At 53.3% G+C, this 26,772-nt stretch overlaps 8 protein-coding genes across 8 annotated transcripts; 5 read left to right on the top strand and 3 right to left on the bottom strand.

Moving 5' to 3' along the window:
* Positions 1-198: 198 nt before the first annotated feature.
* AYL99_03401 (hypothetical protein) lies at positions 199-2,821 on the top strand (the record flags this gene model as incomplete). Its single annotated transcript, XM_018834917.1, has 2 exons — positions 199-894; positions 941-2,821. 2 exons carry the CDS (start codon positions 199-201, stop codon positions 2,819-2,821), a joined length of 2,577 nt encoding a protein of 858 aa, XP_018694567.1.
* Positions 2,822-3,975: 1,154 nt separating this feature from the next.
* On the bottom strand, positions 3,976-7,410 carry AYL99_03402 (hypothetical protein; the record flags this gene model as incomplete). The annotated part of the gene is made up of 1 exon (XM_018834918.1): positions 3,976-7,410. One exon carries the CDS (start codon positions 7,408-7,410, stop codon positions 3,976-3,978), a length of 3,435 nt encoding a protein of 1,144 aa, XP_018694568.1.
* Positions 7,411-8,045: 635 nt separating this feature from the next.
* On the bottom strand, positions 8,046-13,404 carry AYL99_03403 (hypothetical protein; the record flags this gene model as incomplete). Its single annotated transcript, XM_018834919.1, has 2 exons — positions 8,046-9,038; positions 9,085-13,404. The coding sequence occupies 2 exons, from the start codon at positions 13,402-13,404 to the stop codon at positions 8,046-8,048; spliced, it is 5,313 nt and encodes a 1,770-aa protein (XP_018694569.1).
* A 1,184-nt stretch (positions 13,405-14,588) lies between these two features.
* On the bottom strand, positions 14,589-14,898 carry AYL99_03404 (hypothetical protein; the record flags this gene model as incomplete). The annotated part of the gene is made up of 2 exons (XM_018834920.1): positions 14,589-14,593; positions 14,700-14,898. The coding sequence occupies 2 exons, from the start codon at positions 14,896-14,898 to the stop codon at positions 14,589-14,591; spliced, it is 204 nt and encodes a 67-aa protein (XP_018694570.1).
* A 740-nt stretch (positions 14,899-15,638) lies between these two features.
* AYL99_03405 (hypothetical protein) lies at positions 15,639-17,052 on the top strand (the record flags this gene model as incomplete). Its single annotated transcript, XM_018834921.1, has 3 exons — positions 15,639-16,214; positions 16,263-16,578; positions 16,628-17,052. 3 exons carry the CDS (start codon positions 15,639-15,641, stop codon positions 17,050-17,052), a joined length of 1,317 nt encoding a protein of 438 aa, XP_018694571.1.
* Positions 17,053-17,689: 637 nt separating this feature from the next.
* AYL99_03406 (hypothetical protein) lies at positions 17,690-19,456 on the top strand (the record flags this gene model as incomplete). The annotated part of the gene is made up of 2 exons (XM_018834922.1): positions 17,690-19,099; positions 19,154-19,456. 2 exons carry the CDS (start codon positions 17,690-17,692, stop codon positions 19,454-19,456), a joined length of 1,713 nt encoding a protein of 570 aa, XP_018694572.1.
* A 426-nt stretch (positions 19,457-19,882) lies between these two features.
* On the top strand, positions 19,883-22,297 carry AYL99_03407 (hypothetical protein; the record flags this gene model as incomplete). Its single annotated transcript, XM_018834923.1, has 1 exon — positions 19,883-22,297. One exon carries the CDS (start codon positions 19,883-19,885, stop codon positions 22,295-22,297), a length of 2,415 nt encoding a protein of 804 aa, XP_018694573.1.
* Positions 22,298-24,480: 2,183 nt separating this feature from the next.
* AYL99_03408 (hypothetical protein) lies at positions 24,481-26,765 on the top strand (the record flags this gene model as incomplete). Its single annotated transcript, XM_018834924.1, has 7 exons — positions 24,481-24,556; positions 24,634-24,789; positions 24,855-24,910; positions 24,973-25,057; positions 25,114-25,840; positions 25,908-26,619; positions 26,694-26,765. The coding sequence occupies 7 exons, from the start codon at positions 24,481-24,483 to the stop codon at positions 26,763-26,765; spliced, it is 1,884 nt and encodes a 627-aa protein (XP_018694574.1).
* Positions 26,766-26,772: the final 7 nt, after the last annotated feature.

A 26,772-nucleotide genomic window follows, 5' to 3' on the forward strand; every position in this document is an offset into this window, starting at 1 on the left:
CAATGCGTTGAACTATCGAAGATAGGATCCCATTTCCTGCTCTAGCGTCTCACAGGCAGGGATAGACCGGGGCAGGGGCCTGACTTGCTCTCCTAAGCCTCGCGTGCCCGATTATGCGAGGAATGTTTATATTCATAGACCCTGAAATCCAGGGTCCAACTCCACTCTTTGTCTCTCCTTTCAGCCTTGCTGCAAACAATGTCTGGGTACTTCTTTGTTCGTGACGGTCACCCGTCTCCTCACCAGGTCAAATTGGAAGACAACGGTCTTCATGACGTCGAGTCCAACGGCAACGATGTGAAAATGGATACTTCTGGACAGCAAGATAACGCTGCAAATGAGGCAGACGAGCAGATTAACGAGTTGGGGAAAGGGTCCGGGGATGGACCAAACCCGGCTTTCACTATCACAACCAACCGTACTGGAGATGAACCGGCAACTCCAAAAGATGGCCTGGTCCTGGGAGGTGGTCAAACGATCAAGCTCATGCTTGTGCCAGACAAACCACCTGCACCTCCACCCACTCCAGCCAAAGAGAAGAAACCTCACCCTCAGGCCAAGATGAAGAAGTTCTGGAAGAACTTCGATCCCGAGTACACAGGCAAAGTGACTCGCGTCCTTCCCGACCGTATCACGGAGAAGGATCTCAGTGCCGTGACGCTTGTCGGTGAGATCGCTCACAAGGCTGTCAAGTCATACGAGGACGCCAAGGCATCCTGTCTCCGAGACGTGAAACGAATCATCAAGGAATGTCGAGCCTCGAATCAGAAATACACCGATTCTCACTGGGATATCGAGCGAGATCTGAAGATCACAAGGATCAGGGATTGTCTGGATGGCCTTATCATTGAGGATGACGACAAAGAATATCCGGCAGATGCAAAGCGAGTTACAGTAAGTATACACGAAATATCTAGAATATTTGCTGATTCGATCCTAGGATATCTTCGACGAGCCCAAGTTCTATGTTGATGGTGTTTCGTACGACGATATCCTACAAGGGTCAGCAGGAGATTGCTGGTTCCTGGCCGCCATTTCTACCTTGAGCTGTAATCAAGAATTTATTGATCGTGTTTGTGTCATCCAAGATCAAGCCGTTGGGGTCTATGGATTTGTTTTCCACCGTGACGGCGAGTGGCATCAGTGCATCATCGACGACAAGTTGTACCTCCGGGCACCGGCATACGACGAGAGTGGAGATGTCGTCCTGGGACAATACGGAATCAGACGGCCGGACCAGGAAGACCAATACCAAGAACTTTTCCAGCGCGGTTCCAAATCGCTGTACTTTGCTCAATGCCGGGATCAAAATGAGACTTGGGTGAGCCTTCTTGAAAAGGCATATGCTAAAGCGCATGGAGATTACGCATCCATTTCTGGCGGACAAACTGGAGAGGCAATCGAGGACCTCACTGGCGGCGTCACGACCGAAATCTACACCACCAATATTCTCGACACAGATGAATTCTCGAAAAATGAACTCAGCCGCATTGGAAAAGACTTCGTCTTCTCCTGTGCTGCTGCACGCTGGCGCGAGTGGCGGCCGTATCTGGTTACGAACGAAAAGGTTCGAGAGGAACGCCGCTCAGGGATTGTCAGCCAGCACGCCTATGCGGTCCTTGACACATACGAAGGGCATGGACAACGGCTGGTCAAGATCCGCAACCCTTGGGGCCGAAAAGAATGGACAGGTGCCTGGAGTGACGGTTCCAAAGAGTGGACCGCTGAATGGTTGACACGGCTGAACCACCAATTTGGGGACGACGGTATCTTCTGGATGACTTACAAGGACATGCTCAGCAAGTACAAATACATTGATCGGACTCGCATCTTCGGTCCTGACTGGCACGTTGCTCAGCAATGGATGTCAGTGCAAGTGCCCTGGAGTACGCTGGACTACCAAACAAACCACTTCTCCGTCGTTGTTCCCGAAGACACGGATGCGGTGATTGTACTTTCCCAGCTTGATGAGCGGTACTTCAAGGGATTGCAAGGCAAGTACAATTACACCATGCAATTCCGAGTGCAAAAGGACGACGACGAAGAAGAAGAGGAATACCTTGCCCGCAGCAAGATGAACTATGAGCTGATACGCTCCGTGAATGTTGAAGTGCATTTGACCAAGGGCACCTATACCGTGTTGATCAAAGTCGAGGCGCACTCCACTGGACGAGATGAAGTGGAAAATGTCATCAGAAAGAATATACACCGGCGAGACAAAATTACTCAAATCGGTAAACTGTACGACCTGGCTCATCAGAAGGGCCAGCTCCCGTCGTCCTCGTCGCCGTCTGGAGCTACCTCAACTTCCGTATCTGGAACGTCAACCCCTGTCCCCTCTGGAATCAGAACTCCGTCCACCTCATCAGCTTCTTCGGCACCTGCACCAGCGGAAGAGAGCAAACAAGACTCTGACGACATTGAAAAAGACCCAAATCGCAACCCCTGGAATGCAAGCTGTGTGGTCGGGCTTCGTGTGTATAGTAAACAACCGGAACTCGAGCTTAAGGTCATCGTGCCGTCCAAAGAAGACGTCCACGAGATGCCGACACTCGATCGAGACGACGTGGCGAAGAGCGCGCTGGACGAGGTTCAAGCCGTTGCAGAGAAGGTAGACGAAGTCATTGGAGACAAGAAAGAAGGGGAAGGGGAAGGTGAAGATGGAGAGAAGCAAAATGACGAAGCGAAACCAGATGAGGCAGAGACAAAGAAGGCTATTGCCGGAAGCAGAGGGGTCCCGGTCGAGAGTGACGACGACGAAGAAGATGACGAAGAAGAGGAGGATGGTAGTGAGGCCAGCGACGACGACGAGGAGGAGTAACACGGCGCTTGACAGCCAGAATCGGCGCCTGTATTGCGATTTTTGCGTTCCAGCAAGGCGCCAGGAGTATGCGGTCGCTGAAAGACTGACCCAATTTCCCGAGTCGGGAATACTAGACTGTTCTTGCGTTTCCCAGCGTTTTCGTTTCGGCGTTTCAACGTGTTGGACATGAAGGGAGGCTACCGAGTACTGCGTGGGCTGTTCCACTCTTCTTGGGCCGCGTAGCAGACTGGGTGGTCCACGACAGGCTCCAATTGAGAGAATCGGATGAGCCATGACCTCTTTTCCCTCGACTCGTTCAAATCAGGACGAAACGACCGCACCCCCCTCCGTCATCACCAATACGTGATACAGCTTGTGAAAAAGCAGGATGCTTGCTTGCGTCGGGCAGGGGGCAAGAAACGACCCTCTTCAGTTTGTGCCTTTCCCCTTCTATCTATTTTATATCTTGATATCTTCATATAGATACACTCCCCCTACCATTTACAGTTCTCCTTGAATCTTCAGCCATAGAACCACCACCATGAACAATAGCTACTGTAGAAAGCGCAGATTGTTTCGTGACTGGAAGATCCGGTCCACTTTCCTCCTTCACCCGTCCCTCCATTCATTCATCCCTCCATCCAGCTATCTAGCTGTTTAACTGTTCAATCGCCCAACCACTACTACCACTACCACTACTTCCTCCCCCGCCATCACATCTATCAATCGATCAGATGTCATTTCTTGTAATATATCTACTCTTCTCTTCTCTTCTCTTCTTAAAAAATCGATCCTCGTTATTTGCACTTGGAATTGGACTTGGCTCGGACTTAGTATACAGTGTGTAACACGTCATCGACATACAATAATTTTCTTCGGACCCGGACGCGACGCACATATCAACAGTTATTTGATTCGTTTGGATCTGGAGATACCAGGACAGGGAAAGAGCGGCTAGACAAGTCTGGTGATGAGGATACTGATGATATTGATGCGCGTTCGGTTTTCCATGCCATCCGGCTATATATTTTATATAAATTTCCTCTTGCGAGTTCAGGGGTATTGATTGGGACTGCTGTAGCTGGATAATAAATAATTCATTTGTGTCCCCTCCCAAGTAGCAATAACCTGCTGCCCTGTGCACCTTGCTGGTTCAGATTCAGGCACCCTAATCATTTTGAATCTGAAGACGTATCATTGACATCCAAAATACTCACGCTATTCCCACTGCTCGTGGTCTTGCGGCTCAATGTTCCCATCCCGCTGCCACTGCCACTGCCCTTCGAATTCAGCGTCGTGGAGCTCTCGGCTCGGCTCCTCATACCTCCTTCATCTATACTCCCACCAGGGCCGATGGCTGGTCGGATACTGGCAACCTCGGCCCCCTCCAACAGTTCTTGATCTCTCTTCCCAACCCCCGTGTCCTTATCATCATAATCCTCGTCGTCGTCCTCGTCGTCTCGATAAGGTTTGTGCCCCTGCTCGCGGGCGTTTCGCTCAAACTCCCTCTGCGCATCGTCCATACGTTTCCGCATCTCAGCTGCCATTCGCATGCCGTCGTTGACAATATTATCCAAAACACCTCGCAGACCTCGGGAGCCCGGTTCCACAACACCACCGGCACGGCCGACGTCAGGGAGAGTCTTGTTTGAGGGTGTGCCATTCAGCAAGTTTTTCACAGGGGTGCCTAGGTTCGTGAAGGTGGTCAGATTTCCTGAGAGTGTATTGGTGGGTGACGCCAACGACGAGGAGCTGGCGTTGGGGGCAACGTCGGCCAGGCGGAAAGACTGAGGGAAGAACGTCTCAAAGAACTGCTCGAGAAGTTCGTCTGCAAGGATGACCATGCGGAAAGTCGGGAGCGTGATATGCAAGGGCTTGTTGGGATCGAGGGCGAGGTTATGCGAGGCAGCGCGAGAAGAGGAGGAGATGCGTTTGTCTTGGGCGCTCGATAGGGAAGGCGTTTGAGGCGGTGTCACTTCGGAGAGAGGATCCTTCTCTGTAGGTTTGGGCGACGCGAGGTTTTTGTGGTCAGATCGTGATTCGGTCAATTCAATTAGGTCTTCGTCATTCGATCTGTCGGTGGTTGTCATCTCGAGCCTTGGGCTTGCGGCCCCCAGGGCGTCATCTGGATCGGCGTATTCGAAACATCGTCTGATGAAGGCACTGACGCTACCTAGAAACTTTTCATTGGTGCTCAATTTCAGGCCTTCCCTTGAGTCTGAGGCAGAGAGCGGAGATGTCAGTCCGTTGCTCGTGTCAGATGGGGTTATGGCACCGTCGAAACCTCGCCGGGAAAGGAACAAGAGCGATTCAGACATCCTCAGGATGCCCTCCCGGTCAACTTTGCCCGTGCCATCGTCGTCAAAGAGATCGAAGAACAGGCTCATGGAATTCATGATGTCTGTGGTTCCCTTGAATTGGGCCAGACCCCGGACTAGTTGCTGAAGGGTCATCTCTCCCTGATGCGATTCGTCCCATTTGCCATACAAGCGTTGCATGAAATCGTGGTCGGCAGGTTCGGGCCCAGAGCCCCATTGCGACATGGTCTTACTCCGTTTCCTCTGGCTTTGATTGAGACTGGCAAACTCCTTGCTGGGTGTAGAGGGCGAGTCTGTCACAGCCCATTTGGCCGTGTTGGCCAGAAACTCTCTGAAGGCGTCGTAATCCATAGTCTGCAGTGGCTGGGCATTACGGGCAGGCTCATCGTTGTTGCGAGATGAATGTTGCGGCCACAAACCAGGCCGCACTCTCTGATCTTGCTGCTTCCTTCTCTCCACCTCGCGAAATTTTGCACGTTCTTGTCGCTCAGCCAAGACGCCAAAGAACCTGTCGTAGATGGCACTCAGATCGTCAGCACTGAGCTTCTTACTCTCTGGTCCCAAATTCCGGATTGAGGTCCGTTTGGCAAAGGTTGCAAGCCCCTCCTTGACGCCGTCGATGTGTTTGTCTCTCAGCTCTTCGATGCTCGCGTGTGTAATGCCGGCAAACTCCTTGAAGGCCGTCACCATGAGTTCCTGGAATTTGGTGATAGCCCTCAACTTTTCGTTTTCTGAATGAGGATGGGCCGACTCGTCCAATCGTGAAAAGTAGTTCTTGAGGATGGAGATGAAGGAGCCGTCATCGCTCACATCAAGTAGTTCTTCGCCATTGATACGGAGAATGGCCAGACCAATCTGAAAGAGGACTTTCGGGCCTTCTAGGAAAAAGACATCAAGCACCCGGAAAGCAAAGACAAGGGGCATCGAGTTGATGTATAATGACAAAAACCAGGGTAGTGACACCACGGATAGGTTGACGTCAGACTTGACCAAATGCTCCCAAAGAACGGGCATTGTCCGTTCGACGAGATTCTCGAAGACACGCTGATCCAAGAGAGTGCCATACATGTCCTTCGAGTAGTATCCGGGGAGCAGTCTGTCACACAAGGCGCCGAGGGTGAAGAACGCCTGTGACTCGGACATGTAGATGAGCAGAGCAGCCACAACGATGTTCATGGCTTGACAGTAGCCGACCTCTTCGTTGGTCCAGCTGTAGGCCGTGAGGACGCGGCGGAGCCGGCCAATACCCTCTTCACTCTGAAAGCCGGGATATTCTGGCAGACTTCGGTTCAGATCCTTCTCAATCTCGTCGATGGCCAAAGACTCCTTCCCCGTAAACTTGGCCAGAGTTTTGGCGTAGAGGTTGGGATTTCTCAGCCGCGTGTAGAAAGAGCCGGAGCAGATCTCCCATATCTCACCTCTCAACCGGTTGGGTAACCCAACACGGATCAGCTTGTGGAAAGTGGGTTGGCGCACTATCGTGGCATTTCGGCCATTCTCTCGCATGTACTCGCCCCAGAGTCTGATCTTACTCCTGTCCCTGAGTTTCCTGGCGTCTCCCGGATATTTGAACAGCATGCCCAGTCCAGTATCGGGCGGATCTGGCGGCGTGGTGCCCTCTTCTTTGGCCTTGAGCCGAGCCGGGTCTAGGAGGTATTCCGAGTAGCATTGAGAGACTACAAGCCGCAGATTGTCGACCTCTTTCATGCCCTCTCTCAATCCTTTTTTCAAACCATCACAGAAGCGTTCGCAGGTGATGCGACTGCCGTCAAGGGTCAGGATGAGCTTCCGGGGAGGAGGGGGTACCGCCTTCGTCTTCTCGGTCGGAGGTTTCTGGACGGACTCGAAGGTGGTGAGGGCCAGCGAGAACTTGTCGTGATGACTATTCAGCCTCTCGACTCTTCGTATAGAGCACAAGGGCAGAGTAAAGCCATGGCCTCCGGGTCCTGCGCCCTGCGTAGGGCCCGTGAAAGAGGTGGATGATGCATGGCTTGCAGTGGAGAGGAAACTGGTTCGGATCGTCGAGAAGCATAGAAAGTGTTCACTCAGGTGTAGTTCGCCCAGGTATTTGTTGCCATTGTCCCTCGACTTCTCTCCGGAGGTGATAGGGCCTCCCGCCGGGGTCGAGGGGAGCGGTAGGTATAGTTCAGCGGTAATCTCATGCAAGGGATTTTGACCGGCCGGAAGTCTGAACTGGTCTCGAAACAAAGAGGCTTTTGACGGGCGGTTGTCGTTGGTCGGAGACAAAGAGGACTGCTCAATGAACTTTTGAACAAACGAGCTCAACATGGCGTTGGCTGTCAGCGGGAGGAGGGTGATGGGTGATGGGGACAGGGGTCGCTTTCCGCGGGTGGTGACAGCGGCTGTCACGTTCTGCGCGTCATGTTCTGGTGGAGAGGCGGACGGAGGCTCTCTAGAACTCCTGGAGCATCTTGAGACGAAGATACATGTCCGTGGTGGTTACCAGAAAGCATCCTGATGGTATTGTTCCAAGAAGAATGCCGGGGCCAAAAGCCAGGAGCCCGCTTGGCATGCTGAGTCTTTCCGACAATCTTCAGCCTCACCGGGGCTGACAGTCTAGTCGACCATACTACGACTGAGTACTTCGACGATAATGGAAGATGTCTCTGATGGCAATGAACGACATCGAGACTCATTTCTCTAGCATAACTAGTTATATGCAACATCTGCCCATCCATATCTTCCGCCATCATATAGCCCCTGGGTAAAGCCCATACTCGCGCTCATGACCAACAGGGGCGCCAGTGACCAGGACACATATTTCATTCAATCATGAAGTTCACACGTCCTTCGTCCCGCCTCCTGAAACACCAAGAATCCATCCCGACCACAATTACCGCACAATAAAATAGAACAGGGCCCAGTGCCTGAGCCTCGATTCCCAAGAAGCGCCGCCCCTGATCTTAAGCCGTGTCGGTTGTCAACAGCAACTCGACGACGACGTGGCTCTTTTCGTACTCCGGATGTTGCAAGACTATCTTCGGTGTCCGTGGTGCATTTCCAAAATTCTTGAGGCCGAGTCCATTAATTCCTCCTCCCAACATAGCTTGAGTCTGCGTTTGAGCCCCTCCTGAGCCGCCACCACCGTCGTCGAGTAACTTGATGTCTTTCCCGGCAATCACTTGCTTCAGCCGCCCGTTTTGGGCATCCCGTATCTCCACAAAGTCGTTGTCAACCAATATCAGATACTGGTTGTACAGACATGCTGATTTGGCTCGACCCACAAATTCCATCACTACACCCCGAGAAATGTCGCCATGTTTGTTAACATAGACTGCACATTCTTCGAAAGTGACTAAGAACTCGGCTTCTCCAAGCCTGAACATGCCCAATGGCTTCAGGTCTTTGATCCGGGTGGCAATGGAACTGAGATGGGCTTGTGTCTCTGGCTGGTCGCTTCGTAGGTTCGGCACGCTCCACGTTTGCTTTTTCTCTAGGGTCAATACTTCCACCCCCCTCGCGGTCGATATTGCCAAGCTTGACTGAAACAAGTTCAATCCATAGCATTCGGCAGGAATGTAAAACTCGTCATATTCCCGGAAGAATTCGGTCTGTCCACGGCGTGACGCTGACGGCAGGAAACGTGATCGGGTAGTGGTGCTCTTTTGAAGGACAGGTTCGAGGACCTTAAAGGTCGAGGCTATACCATCTCTCTTCTTGTAGAATACCAGTGTCCGCTCCTTCATCCTGCCAGTCACGAAGAAGCCGATATCCTTGGACCCAGACAACTTCTGTGGTGCCTTCCGGCTCGAAGTGTCATTCTGTGCGACTGGATTGCCCGTGGGGGGACAGACAACGTCGAGATGGTAGGCAATAAGAGCTTTGTCTGAGATGAGTAAAAAGAGGTTAAACTCTTCCAGTACTGCAATTTGAGTCACCCGTTGCATTTGAATAGCCTAGAACATGTTAGTTGATTTCAAGGCCATCGCCGAAAACACTTACCCTGACCCATCCCCGAGAATTTTGGTACTCGGAGATATAAACGCCGTAGTCGGTCCCAATGGCGCACATGAGCCGTCCGTATGGTTGATTGAACACAGTGGCGCAGTTGACGGGAGCTCGGCACACTGGTGCAGGTCGGCCCTGGCCTTCAAATTTCTTCTCGGCTTCTCGGATAGCCCTATCCAGGGGAGTTCCCTTGATCAAGATTCGCTTCGCGGGGTACGTGAGACCTTCGTAGGCAAATGCTGTGTCCGCGAGTACCCGCAGCTTAAACGGTTCAGCATTTTGAGAATACAACGCCTCAGCATGCCGCGTTTTCGCCTGGATAATAGCCTCGCACCAGTCCTGCCGGTTCTGGGCACTGGGTGCGTAGAGCGTGTACGTTTCAGTCTTGCCAAGATGTTTGACGCGGAAAGGATACATGATTTTCTCCTCTTTGGAACTGCCCGATTCCAGTGTCGTGATGGGAACCATGCTCTGGCTTGCATTGCCAGATCCTATCGAGAGATTGGTGTTTGTATGTGTCAATAGACCTGGTGTTCCGCCGCTAGCGGTAGACTGGGCTCTCGTTAGCCGATTATCAGGGGTTACTTGGCCACGGGGGGCGACAGTTGTGGTGACCGCTCCGATTCCCTTCATCGAGGACTTCACAACTGCAGGGTCGTTGGAGCTCTCAAGGACGAGCAAATCCATCGGTATTGGAACTTTTGAGACGTCGTAATATCCCTCCCTGCGATCACGGCTGAGAGGCTTCGCCAGGACCAGGTAGTGATCGAACAGAATAGCGTGTGTTTCGACCCATTGAAAGCCTTTACCTCCGGCCCGCTGCAGATCACCCCGGAAGATGATTTCTCTCCCTAGGTGGTCGAGATTCAGCTCGACCTCCTTCTCCATTGCCGGTCGAAGCCTGAGTTTGGTTTGCATTTCGATCAACTCCATCTTCTTGGTCATCTCCGCGAACTTAGAATCACACTCAAAAGTGGCTGCTCGAATCTCATCCAGAGCATAGGCCAAGTTGGCCTTCTCCTCGGAGTCCTTCAGCATGTTCTTTTGGACAGTAGAGAGTAACAGGCTGTAACGCTGTAGCCTGGTAATCGGAGCCTTCAAGTAATTGTCCCATCCTAGCCTATTCGACCGCTTGTCCTCCCGAGCTTGGTCAAGGAAGTTTTTGAACGGTATATTTCGCTCGGCTTCGCGCCGCATGAGGTAATCCGCTCGAGGAAAGTTCGAAGCGTATTCCACATACACAGGCCGAGCTTTTCGAATCCATTCACGGAAAATGTCGCTGAAGCCAACAATCCAGGGCCCCTGCTCGGTCTGTCGGTACTTGAGCTGACCGAGGAGATAGTCTTGGTTGACTTTCTTCACCTTGTCCACGCCACCGAACACCTCCCTCAGGAATGTTGGCAGTTTCTTGGTCGGAATGATAGGCGGCTGCGCCCCAGAAAGCCTGTCTCGATAAAGGACTCTGAGCACATCCAATTGGCTGATGTAAAGGTCTTCACTTGTGACAATTTCGTGGAGGACGTTCTGGCGTTCAATTTCTTTCTTGTCGTGCGTTTCAACGTCTTCCTTTTTGAGTTTGTAGAACGTCGCCCAATCTTCAGACTTCTTTTCAACCGGCAGGGTGTCCAGATCGAGTTTCTTGAGAGTCCGCATGCAATGATAAGAGTAACATCGCCCACGGGTGTGATACAGATGCAATTTGGAGGAGTAACACCCGGTGCCAGTCAGCTGATATAGAACGCCAGACATTGTCCCAGGCCCGAACTTGACCCATTCCTCTTCTCTTACAAGAGCATTCGCGTCCAACATTTCCTTTACCACTCGTTCTCCTAGAGATTCAGCCTCTGTGATGTACATGGTTGGCACCTTATTCATGAAGAGTGCAACGATGCCTTCAACAATATTGTTCTCTTTTAGATCGACTTCTTCCTCGGCCAGCTCCCTGATCCACGCCAAGATCGAGCTCAATGCCCACGGTTCTGAACATTTCTTGAATTGATCAGTCGTCAGCTTGGCGGGGTTGTACCGCTTCCGTGGAATTGACGGAAGGTCCAGTGCCACCGCAGATTGCGGGCTGGAAATGTCATACAGGTCAGACATCGGTCTCCCCTGCTGCCGCAGAAGCCTCTGACGGTCTGCATCCGTCTTCGAGCGGTTAACCTGTTCGGCCCTAGGAGCACTTCGTGCGCTGGACAGCGAAGTGGATCGAGGGACGCTTGCCGGACTAAGTAGTGTGCCGGGGTAAGCATCCGGGGCAGTGGGATAGACGCGTAAATTCGCGTCAGTGTACTGAGAAAATCGGCTTTGTTGCGTGTAAGTGCCAGCAGGCATGAGATGTGGTATTCGCAGCGCGGAGTCTGAGAGAGAAGGGGGAGGCGGCAGTGGACGCTGCTGGCTCATGCCAGGATGGAAGAAGAGGTCTGGCATTTCTTCTCGTGAAGGACTTGAGCTTGCCGAAGTCCGGTTAGTCTCTGCCTCAATCATGGTTGATTCGTCTCCGTCTTCGTAGCTCAATCGTCTGGGGTGCGGGCTCGGTTCTGTCAAGCCGCCTGTGCCTCCAGTGTCCACTCGAGCAACATTATGCGTGTAAGAGAAGGGATGGACGCTCTCCAGCGGGGGGATCGATTCGAATCCACTTGTCTGCGACTCCCTCCCCTCCGAGGAGACGCCAGAGCTGCGCACCGAACTCATTCTGGTGTTCAATCGCCCGTATAGCTCACTTTGCGGCATGGATGTCGCCGCAGCCGCATAGTTGGACACCACAGATTCACCATAGGCCATGTCAGGCGCATACCCTCCACCAGCGAGACTTAAGTCGCCGTAGCCGGCGTAGTCGCTGTCGCTGCTTTGCTCCTGGGAGGAAAACCTGGCAGACGCCTCGTCCGCACGTGGCTGGCTGGGAAAAAGGGTTGCCGACCCACTATGCCGGCGCGCATCTTCTGCCCTTTCTTGTTCATCCAAGGCTTGCATGGCAGCGAGCCCCGCAGCAGCCTCAGCGTCACTGTCGTCGGTAAACGCTCCATAGTTGATATAAGCGTCCCCGGTGGAGGCGATATTCCCATTGAGATGCGTTGGCGCCTCGTCCGGGGAAAGTTGGGGCCTGGGCGATGGTTGTTGGGGAATAGCATCCTGCCGTCCGTCTCGTGAATTCCGGTGTCTGAAGTCGCTGCCCGACCTTGTATGTCTTGACGTCTGGCCTATCGCTTCGTCAAGATCTTGCATCAAATCATCATAGCCTGTTGAAGCAGTGTTACGAGCTCCACTGTTCTGCGATCCTGTCGAGTTGAAATAATTATTTTCCGAGTCCTGCTCTGGCGGGAGACCTGGGAGCGATCTGCCCTGAGGGTGGCGATCGAGTGTGCCCGTACGCTGAGGGGACCTGTTCGAAGGTTGTCTGCTCGGCGGCGTGGGAAGGGTCGGTTGAGGGGACGCAGATTGGTTGCTCATACGGCTCGCGAATGATGCATTGCGGTTGATGTCAGGAGACGAATAGGCCGTTAGAGTTGAGGTTGGGTAGGTTGCCGATGAGCCGGTAGGATATGGATATGCCTCTTCTGGTATACTCGTCGTCCTTCCGTGCGGCGGGGGGGCTGGAGCCGGGGGAGAATAAGCCGACGACGGACCGTAATGTTGGCTAGGGTACTGCTGGGTCATGTCGTGCTGGTACGCCCCGTAGGCTTGTGGGTTAGGGAATGTGACTCCTTCCGACCGAGGAGGTGGCGGGGGCTGTTGGGATGAAGAGTAATTATATTGAGAATTCGCATCATAGGATCCGTAGCTGTTGTAGACAGAGGTACGACGAGCAAGATTCTGATCGCCATATGCAGCTGGAACATAGGGCTGATAGGTGCTTGTGGGATGGGCTGGCTGGGGGGCTGCATAGAGTTGTGGATTGTACGAGGCCTGTTGCTGCTGCTGTTGATGATATTGAGCGGGATTGTAGGGTGCGTGAGCGGGCGCCGCAGTCTGATATTGATGCTGGTACCCGCTCAATGGTGCATGCTGGGTGTTCGTCCGGAATGGCATCGTGACCGAAGATTGGACGCTCGCTGACATAGCTCTATTCATCTGAGGACTCGCTGCTGCTCCCGTGGGCGCCGGAGCGTACGAGTTGTGTCTCTGGCCTCCCCGCGGTTGCTCTTCTCCATCAAAGTACCTTTCGTCGTCTCCGGCGTCGAAACTGGGCGAGCGCTCGAGAGGTCTCGGGGGATATACGGACGGTGAGCCGTAGGGAACATGGCCACTGTTCTGGCCGGACGAAGGGTGGTTGCCCGACGGGTAGTAAGGCTGCCCATTTTGGTGGTAGCTGGCCATGTTCAGCGCACCTGTTGGCAGATGCGATCGAGAGACGAGAGGGCGGAGTCAACGCAGAGTCGGCCCTGGATGGCGCAGGGCATATTCGAGCTGCCTCAAACGCCAATAGCACGGATCACTCTGCGCGAGTTTTGTGATGTGCTGCGCCGAGTCATCGGTGACAATTCTGGAGGTGTTGAGGTCGGCGAGGCAGCCTGGGATCCGGCCACGAACGAGAGTGCAATGGGTAGGCCACCCGGAGGATGGGGACCAATATCAGGGCGATACAGTAATGAGCGCTAGGATGTAGATAATGTCGAGATGAGTAGCGGATGATCCATCTGCACAATATTGAGTGGACAGATGCAGTCGAATGCTGGCAGCCGTGGTGCTTGGTGTTGGTGCTTGTGCTGTGGTGTGCTGGCTGTCAGCGGGATGCGGACAATAATGATACAGTACATACCTCGTACGCCACAGTACCTGACTTGGTTTTAGCATCGGGGAATAGGGCTCCCTGGGCTGCCGAGGAGCCCAGCGCCCATCGTCCATCGCCCATCGCCCATCGCCCACCTGCAGCCCAAGCCCATTGGCACCAACAGGCAGCGTAGGGGGGGCATTTCGCTTTGCGTGGCCTTTAAAGTAGTGCCATCCTAAGGCTGATTGGTGCCTGACGCCCCATTAGCACGCCAAACTGGCCCCCCCTTTCTGACTGTACTGATGAGTTACGTGCGGTTCTGCTCACGCGCCTACAGATCCTGCGACATTTAATTAAATTGTTCCTTTGTAAATTGGGCCCTGTTTCAATATTGTGACGGTGCGTTTCTTCCGTTCTTCTATGATACCGGCGACACCGAGGGTACCTCCCATCTTCATCCTACGGTCAGTGTCAATTCCTGCGGCCGAAAGGGTTCGTCTCCCCGATCCTGGACTTCATGAGTACCTATGTCGTCATGATGTGATGCTCTTTCAGGTCCCTCAAGCCAAGTCAAGATTCCTTCTGTTCTCGCATCGTCTTCAAGACTCCTTCCGCGACTCGTACTCCTTCCAGACCTGCTGGCATTCCACAATAGATGGCAACCTGCATCAAAACCTCTCGAATCTCCACCTCGCTCGCCCCGTTGTGAACTGCTCCTCTGACATGCACGGCTAGCTCAGTCATTCGGTTCAAAGCACAGAGCATGGCGATGTTTAGCAAGCTTCTGGTCTTACGCTCTGCAACCCAATGTTAGCCTCTCGCAGTCTTGACAAAACCTCTTCTCTTCCGCAAGAACTCCTCCAGGCATGAAACAGATTCGTATGAAGGGGAAAAGATTCACCAAGTCCCGGTCGGGCCCAGATCATTCCCCATCCCACCTCCGTAGCCAGGTCTTGCATCGGCCGAGCGAAGTCGGACGAGTTGTTTTGAAGAGATCGTTGGACATGTTCGGAGCCCGCAACTTCGTTCCGGATCTGAAAACCCTGATCGTAGAAGATCTTGTGGGCTTCGGCCACGCTATTCTCCGGTGCATTCGACATTTCTGCAGGGAAGAATCGGGTACAGTATACCTCGTATGGTTCGTGAATCTCTACGAGGGTGTCAAGGACAGTGCTGAGGTGAAGAGAACCAAGAACACGAGACCGAGGTCGCCCGGATAAGCCCCACTAACATCAGTGAATTCAAGAGTTGGAACTTGATCAGACAGAGTCTCGGCGCCCTCGATTGCACTCTGGTTCCCTTGGAAGCCGTCTAATGCGGGGCTGTGGTTAGCAAGGCTGGATAGATGCTCGAGTTCTTCGTCCGCGCAACATACAGGCCAATCCATCGTTCCGTCGTGCGTCCTTGGTCCAAATACCTTCTTCGACGCATCAACCCTACGGATGACTATCGCAAAAGCAACAACAAGCCACCGGATTCTACCAGTCCCTTCGTTCTGTCCGACTTGCAGAGGGACAATCACACCAACCACTGCCCCACCTACTACTGGCACGGACAGACTATTGCCCACCGGCGAGACGGTCCTGGCCCTCTCCACCTGCGGAGAATCCCCCATAATCTTCGGCATAGGGCTCAAGATGGCGTCGCATCTCCTGATACTGATGGCACATGGAGGACGATCGCGGGGCTTAAACCCTTGCCGGGCCAGATATAAGACCGAAAAACAATAAAAAAGGGTTCAATCAAAACGTCGTCGTCCACTTATTGCCTCTTCTCTTTGACTTGGAGTTCTCTACCCCTCTTGCGAGTCCTTACAACATTCACACATCTCGGTATCGAAATGGCATCAGAGAAGCCATGGACCATCATTGTCGGTGCCGGTCCGTCTGGCCTGCTGCTGGGTCTGATGCTGGCAAAGAAAGGTGTCACCGTCCATGTACTGGAAGCTTCAAGTGAATTAGACGACTCTCCTCGTGCAGCTTACTATGGCCCTCCAGCGGCCTACGAGTTACGACGTGCCGGAGTCATTGACGACGTGCGAAAAGAAGGGTTCGACCCGGTAAAGACATGCTGGAGAAAACTTGACGGCACCTATCTCGCCGGGTTTGACAACAGTCTCATGCACCAAGACCCAGATCGACTGGCGTGTCTGCCATTGGCTCAACTCGACCGCTTGCTCTACAGACACGCCATCCAGCAACCCACTCTGAAAGTGTTCTTCAACCACAAAGTGGTGGACGTCGGTCAGGACGACGAGAAGGCATGGGTGGATGTAGAAACACCAGAGGGCCAGAAACGCCTCGAGGCAACGTACATCGTGGGCTGTGATGGTGCATCGAGCACCGTCAGAAGAAAGTTGTACGGGGCGAAGGATTTCCCTGGTTATACCTGGGACAAACAGATCGTGGCAACCAATGTAAGCCAATGTGTTCCACTCTCAGTGCCGTTGTTTACTTGAGTCTAGGTGGCCTACCCCTTCGAAAAATTCGGATATGACGATGCCAACTTCTTCATTCACCCCGAGCACTGGCACATGGTCGCCCGTCTCACCAAGAATGAGGACGGCAGCGGCTGGTGGCGTGTCAGCTACGGAGAGATTTCTGGACTCACTCGAGAAGAGCTCATCGCCCGGCAGCCCATGAAATTCGAGGCGATGTTGCCGGGCCACCCCAAACCCGGAGAGTATGACCTGGCGGCGATCAGCCCATACAAGATTCATCAGCGTTTGGTGGAGAAGATGCGAGTTGGTCGTTTCATGCTCGCCGCAGATGCTGCACACAGTAAGTCTAACAATCCCGCGACGGAACGTGCTCTGACGCTCGACCCTAGTCTGCAACCCGTTTGGCGGCCTCGGACTCACCGGTGGGCTCGTGGATATTGGAGGCCTCTATGACTGCCTGATTGGCGTTTATGAGGGGAAAGCAGACGAAAGTATACTCGATAAGTACTCGGAAATGCGGCGGCAACGATATCAGACAGTCACGGACCCCATTTCCACGGAGAATATCAAGCGATTGTTTGACCAGGACCCAGACAAGGCTCTCGAGAATGACTCGTTCTTGAAGCTGCTCAAGGATATGGAGGGCGATGTAGAGGCGCAGCGAGAATTTATGCGGTCACCAATGGCCCTTCGGTACGACTTTACTCAACATTACAACGACAGCGCTGCGAAGAACGGAACTCAGGCAAGTGGTGTGAAGAACGGAGCAGTCACATCACACGTGGAACAGGTTGCTGCACCGGGAACGGATTGAGCCAAGTGGACACAGAGAGGGTCAAAAGAGAGCAATTGTGATGGATGACATGGATGACATGCTCAAACCACCCACTAGCCTCATGATGTCAACGCTCGAGCCATCTGATGGATCATCAACCCGCTGATGGGTTATACCGTTGCCCCTCAGGGCTGCGGGGGTGGGCAACCAGCTCCCGGGAAGTCTTAAGGCAAGGAGCCATTTGGAAAGGTCAAGTGTGGTGGTGTTTGGTTGCAACAACAGAATTAACACCTGAAGCGCCTCGAGCAAGCGAACAAAGAAGAGGAAAGGCTCGTCTGTACTCCGTAGTAGTGGGCGCATTGGCGAACTGAGATAGCGTCACCAGCGTCATTTGCGTATGTACGTCATTTGAATTTCGAATCCGCATTGGCCGGAGGGCGCAGTCTTTCTTTCCCCATGTAAGTTCGCCATCCCAAAAGTCTAGACTGCACTGCACCTCACCATCTGCCAAAGTGGCTGCTGGAGCTGTGATTTTGGTGCGGACAGACACTCCCGTGTTTTGTGCTCGACGTTCAAATTCTCGCTGTTCCTCGTCTTCTCTGCCTGAGCGCGCCTCTTGCTCTCGCACATTACCACAGGCACCCTCGCTGTCCTGATGAATGCCTGATCCTCAATCATGAAGCCCTCGGATCATGGGCCTCTCCTCCGTCGCAAGTCCTCGACTCCTCACTACCAGACGTTTGGCGGTATATCACCTCCCAAATCTCGAGGACGACCGTTGTCCGATTCTTCCAACTCGTCCAGCCATGACCTGCACAATGGCGAAGACCACCACCACCACAGCTCGCCGCTGCCAAAGAAACAAATGGCTATCTTGGCGGTTATAGCTCTCTGTGAGCAGACAGCACTTAATTCCATCAGTCCCTACCTGCCTGCGATGGCCTCGACCTTTCCTGAAGTGAATCCAGGACAAGTGGGCATGTATGTGGGGTTGATAGCTTCTGCGTTCGCGCTCGCGCAGCTGGCAACAAACTTCTTTTGGGGGTGGCTGTCGGATCATATTGGAAGAAAACCGGTCATATTAATGGGGACAATATTCACGGCGGCTTGTTTTGTGGCGTTCGGGTTTGTGAGGACGCTGCCACAAGCCATAGCGGTGCAGGCGTTGATGGGACTGTTGAACGGGAATCAAGGTGTTGTCTCTACCTGCCTGGGTGAGATCACCGATCGAAGCAATCAGTCACGGGCTTTCACCTATCTCCCTGTTATCTATGGCCTTGGAGGTATCACTGGCCCCGTCATCGGTGGCGTGTTGGTGTTTCCCAAGAATCCTTTCGACAGATCAAAGCCGAACCCGTACCCGTATCTTGCACCGAACCTTCTCTCTGCGGCGGTCCTCTTGGTAGACTTCGTCTTGGCGTCCATCTTTCTCGAGGAAAGCTTGGAAGAGGCGCAATATCTTCAACCTCTAGGATCCCGAGTCCGGAACCTCTTTACATGGCTTTGGCAGTTCACCTCATCCAGCAGACCTCATTACTTGCGACGAAAGGGCAAGAGCCATCAAAGCCCAATCCACGAAAACGGGCTGGCCGATGTTTCAGACGACGAAGATACGGACGGCACAGACACCGCAGGATTCTTCCCTGCTTCAGACGAATTGAAGAAGAAAGACGTGCTCAATCGAGACACCATCCTCCTACTGGTGACGTACCTCATTTTCCAACTGTCCAACATTTCCTTCAACTCACTCTATCCCATCTTCGCTCAAGCCTCACCACCCACCGGCCGAAATCTTGACCCTGAAGAGATCGGCCTGTCACTCGCCTTTGCTGGAGTGGTGACCATTCTTTTCCAGATCGGTATTTTTGGAAAGCTGCGAGATATGATGGGGAATAGATGGGCTTACCGAGCCGGTTTGGCCGGGTTTGTGATTGCTTACGTCTTGATGCCCTGGGTCGGATACAAAGACGATGACGATGGAAATATGGGGACACGTGGGGCGGCATGGCTATGGCTAGAGATCTGCTTTGTCCTTCTTATCAAGACTGTCGCGGCGGTTGGCGGTCTGACTAGCGCCCTGCTGTTGGTGAGTGTTTTTAGGCACTTCGACGACGGATAGTTCTACTGACCACACGCGCAGATCACCAACTCAGCTCCCAACCACTCGGTTTTGGGAACCCTCAATGGCCTCGCGCAGACTTTGTCGGCCGCAGGTCGAGCGGTTGGCCCGTTCGTTTCCGGCGGTCTCTTTTCACTCGCGACTCGGGTCCATCCCAAAGGAGAGGCCCTTGCTTTCGGTCTCTTTGGCGGTGTTTCGTTCATCGGCTTCCTGCTCAGCTTTGGTATTCGATCACCCAACTTGGAGGCCGAGGGCTGGGACTCGGAGAACGAAGACGACGATGACGACGATGGGTCTGATAAGTCGGAAGATGAAGAGGCTTGAAGATAACCGGAGGCCCCCAACCCAAGGAGGGTGGAAGCAATTATTCGAGATCGGATTCTAGGCGGTATTCAAACCAGCGTTGGCGTTTAATGAAGGCATGAAAAAATAAGCAATGATAAAGCGGTCGGCTGGCAGCCGGGTTTCGGAATGGTATAGATTTATGGTCTATAATAATGTGCTCTCCTGAAAAGGGGGCACAGCCTAGGTACCCGGTACATTTTGGGAGGAATCCTTAAATCGCCAACAGTGGCGATGCTGTTAGATAGTCTTGCCAGGCACAATTATGGAGGCCTGTCCATGGTGGACCTCTAAGACTTCCACCATGGACGTCTCTTTTCTCCTTCTTCACTACATGACTAACTTTGCTAGATTGTCACGGCATGAAGAGGTGGGAATCCACCAGCAGAGAGACAGTTTATCACCCAGATGGCCTTCCCGACCCAAGCTTTTACATTACATATTCGCGACAGAACCACATGGCACCACGTTATCGTCCTTCATCATTCCCAGACTTCATTCTTCCCTTCCTTCGGGTTCGAGCACGGTCTCCAGTCTTCCGCGGCCATGATGCTCTCAGTCCCTTCCGCCCGTCGATATCTCGCCCCGGCACTCACCATCCTCGCCCTGCTGATCCTTATCCGCCTCCTCTCACAACGTGCACTCATACGCTCGTCACAAACTGCGCTCCAAGGCGTTCTGCAGAGCTACGTGGCCCGAAACGCTCAAGTCGTCGTCGTCGTCAATGCCAGCACTCATCCGCGCCTAATTGTCGCGGACTCGAGCGCACCGAGCCTCCACAGGCAGGCCGCCACCATCCCACGGCAGCAGGACATTCCGCTGGCGAACCCTCTGATGGCGCAGTTCACACAATGCCCGATTCAGCCGAATCCACATACCTCACATATCCGTTTGCCGAATGTGCTGTACAATGTTAGTCTCGTGGCTCCAGCCCTGTCGTCACCAGAACATCAAAAGCGGGAGAAGAACTCCGGCGACGATGCTGAAGGAAAGGAAACCATAAGCTTCTTCAACCCGGCCGTCATCGCCCTCCCACATTGGTCCGGGCGTGCGAAATACGTGCTCGTCGCCCGCCTCGTGACGAGCGGCTTCCATCAGGAATCTCACATCTGCTTGGCGGACATCTGCCATCCTCCTCAGTCTTCACCAGTCTCCTTTCCGCTGCAACGCAGCAAAAATGCGACTTTCCCTCCATTTGGTCCGGACGCCGATCCTGCCACACACCTTGAAGGGCGACAGCCTCGATCTCGGCAAGCCCTACCACCAGCCGCCAGCCCCTGCTCCCCTTCGGACCTCTCTGACACCCGGCTGGGCGGCAGCGGTGGACTACGCTGCCTGAACGAACCGGTGAAGATCAACATCCCGTCGACCCCGGCGGAGAACTGTACGGACTCGTGGCTCGCGTTCCCGGACATCCCTGGCTTCCACGACCCCCGGGTCTTTTGGAGTGGGAAGGGAGAACCTCTGATCCTGGTGAATAGCGCCAGCCGCTACGGGTGCGTCGGGCTCTGGGTCGTGGATCTGAGGAAGGTCTACCCACAACTTGAGAGGGTATTGAGTCGTGATCACCATCACAAGGCGATCGGCGTCGGGGTTGACGGGCATGGAGCAAAAGGGGTGAAAGCAAGAGACATGAAACCCGGGTCGCAGGTAGGGGAAGACCAACGGCGCACGGGCATCCACAGGGGACTCGGCGTGAAGCCCGTGATGAGTTACCCGCACCTCACCGAGATCACCAGGAATCCGAGGGAGAGTCGCGCGCGCGTGGAAAAGAATTGGATGCTCTGGTTTCCCAGCGCCGACGACGCCTATGTTCAGTACGACCTGATCGGTCAGGGGCCCGGAGAGGCAGACGGGGAAACAGCACTTGAAAACGAGATCGAGACACTTGCCAGACTGGGATTGAATGCCACCAACTCTCTCATTTCTGCCATTGCCACAAATCACACAGCTGCCGCAACACAACAACACCACGTAAAACGCGACAGGTGGACCGAAGGGAGGCAGATTAAACGAGGACGCACCTTCGCCAAACTCACGGGCAACGGCTTCACCACACCCAACCTCACCTCAACCTTCGAAAGGTCCTGCTTCTCCCAGAGCGAAGGTCACTTCAGAGACTCCCTGGGCAACAGGGGCCACTGGCACCAAGGCTCCAACTCGCTACGATTGATCCTGTGCACAAGAGCGCAAGCACGGAGTGATTCTGCGTGCACAGATGACGACAACGCCAACGGCACGGCCGTGACGACCGGTCGCTCCGTCCACTTTGCCATCATGCATCGGAAGTTCAGCAACGAGTTGGAGTTGCCGTTGCGATATGAGCGATATGTGGTCGTGTGGGAGGGCCGGGAGCCGTTCCAGTTGTTGGGGGTAAGTCGGTTCCCCTTGTTAATGAAGAACGAGAAGGCAGGACCCTGGACGGAGGAGGAAAACTGGCCTCATCCCCGGGACAGGGGGTGGAATGCCACCCAGGAGCATTTACATGAAAAGGAGGAAAGCGTGGTGAGGAGAGGCGACGAAGAGCCGTATGCGAACGAGGCGGAACAAGAGGACGACTTCTTCAAAAGCCAAGCTTACTTCACCTACACACCCAGTCTGGCATGGGCATGGCGGCCCCATTCTGCAGCGGCAAACCAGGAACAGGAGGATGACGATGTCGAGTACCTGTCGCAGTTGGGGACAGGATACTTGGGCGACGATGTACTAGTCGGCATCGGACTGGAGGACTTGAACCAGGCCTTCGCCCGGGTCAAGGTCGAGGATTTGTTGCAATGCCTGAGGTTGTGTCCTGGTGTCAAATTTGCCGACAAGGCAAGCTAGCTAGATTGATAGATGTGATTGCAAGCAATTCCTGTACATACCGGTCGTTGTTCGATACCCCGATCTCCCTCTCGATCTTGACCATTCTGTGCGAGTGAACGCGATGTTTGAACCCTCAGATAAGCTCTCTCATGTTTGCTCTGATAGCCAGAAGTACAGGTGACGTGGTCTTGAACAGAACAACGATGCACACACTCTCCTTCGGCTGTCTCAAATTTGGCTTATTGGACTTTCGTCTTCATCGGGTCTTTTTCCATCCTCGTTCGTTTTAAGCAAACTCCTCCTGTCGTTCCTCCCGAATGTACTGTCGTTTGGGGTTCCCAACATGCATTTTCGACCACAGTTCCTGCGAATATCTTCTCCCGGTTGACCCCAGAAGTCCACGGCAGATGAAGAGTTTCCAGGTATCGAGAGTGCGTCCGTCCGTAGACCATCGTGACCACAACCCGCCGCATTTGCAGCGCGAAAAGTGGGGAGGCTCCGATTGAAAACTACTTTCTTTGGATTCAGCATGTCCTCATCAGCTTTGTGGGCCAGGCGAACGGGCTGATCCTGCATTGGCAAGAAGAACAGAAGCTGCTCCCATCTCCCCCTTGTAGGACCTGCCGCAAACGTCTTGCAACCACGTGTACAGAAAACAAGTATTTTTGACCGACTTGTTCCGCCTCGGACTGTGTGCACAATATCTTCATCGCCTCAGTCGCACGTGGATATACGAATTTTGTCCCTTTGCTTCCCTGCCTGCCTGTGTTCTCCTTTCACAAGTTTCCCTTCGTCACATGAGGCACCGTGCCCTACCGCACTAGCAATCGCACATATCTCAGCGAAGACAGGGCGAGGGTGCGTGTTTGTGTGTCGGCTTAGAAAACTAAACGTAGCTCTAAGTCGCGTGTTGAAGGAGAGAAAGAGAGAAAAGAGGGAGAAAAGCTTTCGCTTTGGAAACAAAAGGGGTGAAAAGTCGTATTCTCGACGAACATCCAGGTCGTGATATACAAAAGGCAGGCATCTCTTCGATCTCTGTTCTTGAAAAAAGCGTCACCGGGCCACAAACATCAAACAAACGCGCCGCAGGGATCCGGGAACGCGCAGCATGTCGAGGAGGCTGCGTGAACCCGGTTTACGGCTTGCGTGTGTGACGTTGGGGTGCCCTCGACCTGGGTTTTAGCTTGGTAGTGAAGAGGTTTTGTTTCGGCATCGAGACACGGGCCTGCAAGTGGTGTTAGAGCTGCATTGTACTTGTATGTCATTGACTGGGTACGGAAGCACTGACCTTGAGACCTGGGAGCAAGAAAGAAGACAAATTTCGCAGCATCCAGCGGACGTGGGGGAAAAGCGCGTCCAGGCTAGTGTTGATGGACGATCCCTCTCGGCAAAAAGGGAGGCGGCGGGGAGATGTACCGAGCATGGAGTATTACCTCGTACGATGTATCTATTCACAGATGCATTCTCTTCCAGCTTCTACTTCTCCATCGTCTATTCAATGCCTGTCGTCTGCTCCAACAATTCCCCCTCTGAACAGCAAAGCCCCGTGACGAAATGAGGGTACGCATAACCGCAGTCCGCACATCCGGGTGTTTGGCACCAGCCTCTCTGTAACGGCGCACTTCCTTGGGCCGTCCAAATACCCAGTGGCAGTTCGATATGCCGGTAGAATCGAAAGACCCCATGTGTCACAATCCATGATGTTGCCAACTGGGAAGATTCTCCCTCTGGGTCGGACGGGGCCAAGCAAGACTCGTCAACACGCCGTCGACAAGGCATGGTTGACACCTTCAACTCACCCCCCCAGGGAGTAGTATCTGATATCCATCTCTACCCGGCCTTCACTGCTGCTCCTTTCAGATTTCATCCCAAAACAACCACATGCACGCTGGAAAACAAGCCTGAGTGAGGCTCACGGGAGCACGCTGGCATTATGTAAGCTTCGTCGGTGCGAAAGACCCTATTTAGGCATCGCCAATGCATTCCTGACATACTCAATCTTCCTCATCATCCGTCGCCCCCTGTTCTTAGTTGTCGCACCTGAGCCAATTCTTGTCCTCCCACTGCTTCCGAAAGCTGGGATACTTCTGATCCGCCTCCTCTTTCTTCATATCGTCTCGAAGCCCTGCTCCATTCTTCACATTCTTCTTCTTAGCAGGCCTTGAATGACAGACATCTTGGCTCGGATGACGTAGCGAAGAATGGAAGAGGCGGTTACATACACCGCTGGCGACACATCCACTCCACCAGATCTTCGACTCTTACACTTCAACGATGGTATGGCCGGGTTTTTCACCAAAATAACGCGATTTCATCCCCTAGACGAGTTCGGAATTAACACTCCCAACATCTAGTTTATCATCTCGATGCCTTCTCCAGAGAACCGGTCGGCGGTGTCACCCGCTTTCAGACTGTCTGTAACTACTACCGAGACGATGAACGTTTCGCAGGTCAGCCCGGTTTGGTCACGCTGTTCTCTGGAGATGCCTTCAATCCCAGCTTGGAGAGCAGTGTCACAAAAGGCAGGGTCCACGCCCAGAAGTGGTCACGCGAGCAAGGCCACTGACAATGACAGGGAGTCACATGGTACCTGTATTGAATATGATAGGGACACAGGTGGCCTGTGTTGGCGTGAGTTACGAAACCATAGTATACTTCAACCACGTCAACCACTCAACTAACCTCTGGTCCAGAACCACGATCTTGACTTTGGCGTTAAACAGTTTCGAAGTCTGGCACGACAATGCACATTTCCTTGGTTGTTGGCCAACGTCTTGGGTTCGCGTTTTTTAGATCTGGAGAGAATGTGAATGTGTGCTGAGGACTATCTACAGATCCGCAACATGGCCCGGATGTTCCTCTCGGAAAAGCATTGAAAACCATCATTCTCACGTCATCCAATGGCATCAAGATTGGAGTTATTGGCCTCGTCGAACGCGAGTGGTTGGATACCATCAACTCTTTGCCTCCAAACTTGATCTACAAATCAGCATCCGCAACAGCCATAGAACTGGTGCCAAAGTTGCGGGAACAAGGCGCGGAGATCATTATAGCATTAACCCACCAGCGAGAGCCAAACGACAACAAGCTCGCGAAAAAGACGCCAGAAGGCCTGATAGACATAGTGCTCGGAGGACACGATCATTACTACCAACACTCGCTGATCAACGGGACTCATGTTCTGCGCTCGGGAAGCGACTTCAAGCAATTGAGCTATATCGAAGCACGACGCCGTCCCAGTGGCGGGAACGGATGGGACTTTCATATTGTCCGACGGGATATTGTGTCAGATATCCCCGAAGATGAGAAGATGAAACAAGTTGTCGACGAGCTGACGGCCTCCCTGAAAGAAAAACTGGAAAAGCCGCTGGGATATACTGCTGCTCCCCTGGATGCGAGATTTACCACAGTGCGACTTAAGGAGTCCAATATCGGCAACTTTGTTTGCGATCTGATGCGGGCGCACTACAACGGCGATTGCTGTCTCATGGCATCTGGCACCATCCGCGGGGATCAAATATATCCGCCAGGGGTTCTGAAACTCAAAGACATCATGAACTGGTAAGCCCCCTTGGGTGGCCATTGGTTTCGAATACCTCGAATCGCCCTGCTGATGATCCATGTCCAGTTTCCCATTTGAGGACCCGACCATCGTCATTCGAGTCACTGGAGCTGCCTTGCTCGCCGCTCTCGAAAATTCGGTGGGTTCATATCCTGCCCTGGAAGGTCGTTTCCCTCAGGTCTCGAATATTACATTCGAATTCGATCCGTCACTGCCACCACACCACCGAATAAAGTGGACCAAGGTCGGCGGTGAGCCATTGGACCTAGAAAGAAAATATGTCCTTGTCACACGAGGGTATATGGGCAGAGGCAAAGACGGGTACGACTCTTTGCTTGTCAAATCGGAAGGGGGTGAGGCCGAGGAAATTGTCTCCGAAGAGAACGGTATTTTGATAAGCATGATGCTTCGGCAGTATTTCATGTCTTTAAAGATCATCGGCAAGTGGAAACACTGGGGCAAAAGCTTGAGCCGGCATTGGAACGCCATCCACGAGGACTTGCACGAAACGCACCCGGTGGTGGAGCCGAATCTCGACAACGGGGACGAAAATCAGTTGAAGAGAATCCACAGCAAGACAGGCACAACGACGCCCCTCGACGACTCGGAAGATGAAAGTGATCACCGCGTGCGAAGTCATTCGGATATGCTGAGCGAACGAGAATCTCTGGTTGCAAGGAAGGTGACACGGAAATGGCGTCGTCTGGCAGGTGTGCGCCATGAAGCGGGATGTGTAGATCCTATGGGCGAAGGAGAGTTTCAAGTTGACTGGACGAAGGTGAGTACGAGATGTGGGTCGTGTTGACCCAGTTGTGTATGCTCTATGGCTCCAAACACTGACCTGGTGCTTAGGCCATTGCACCGAGACTGGAGGGTCGTATTAGAATGGCCAAGGGCGTGAGGGTGGCACAGATCAAGTCTTAAAGACCTT

Source organism: Fonsecaea erecta (genome assembly GCF_001651985.1).
Source record: "Fonsecaea erecta strain CBS 125763 chromosome Unknown Scaff3, whole genome shotgun sequence".
Classification (NCBI taxonomy): Eukaryota; Fungi; Ascomycota; class Eurotiomycetes; order Chaetothyriales; family Herpotrichiellaceae; genus Fonsecaea; species Fonsecaea erecta.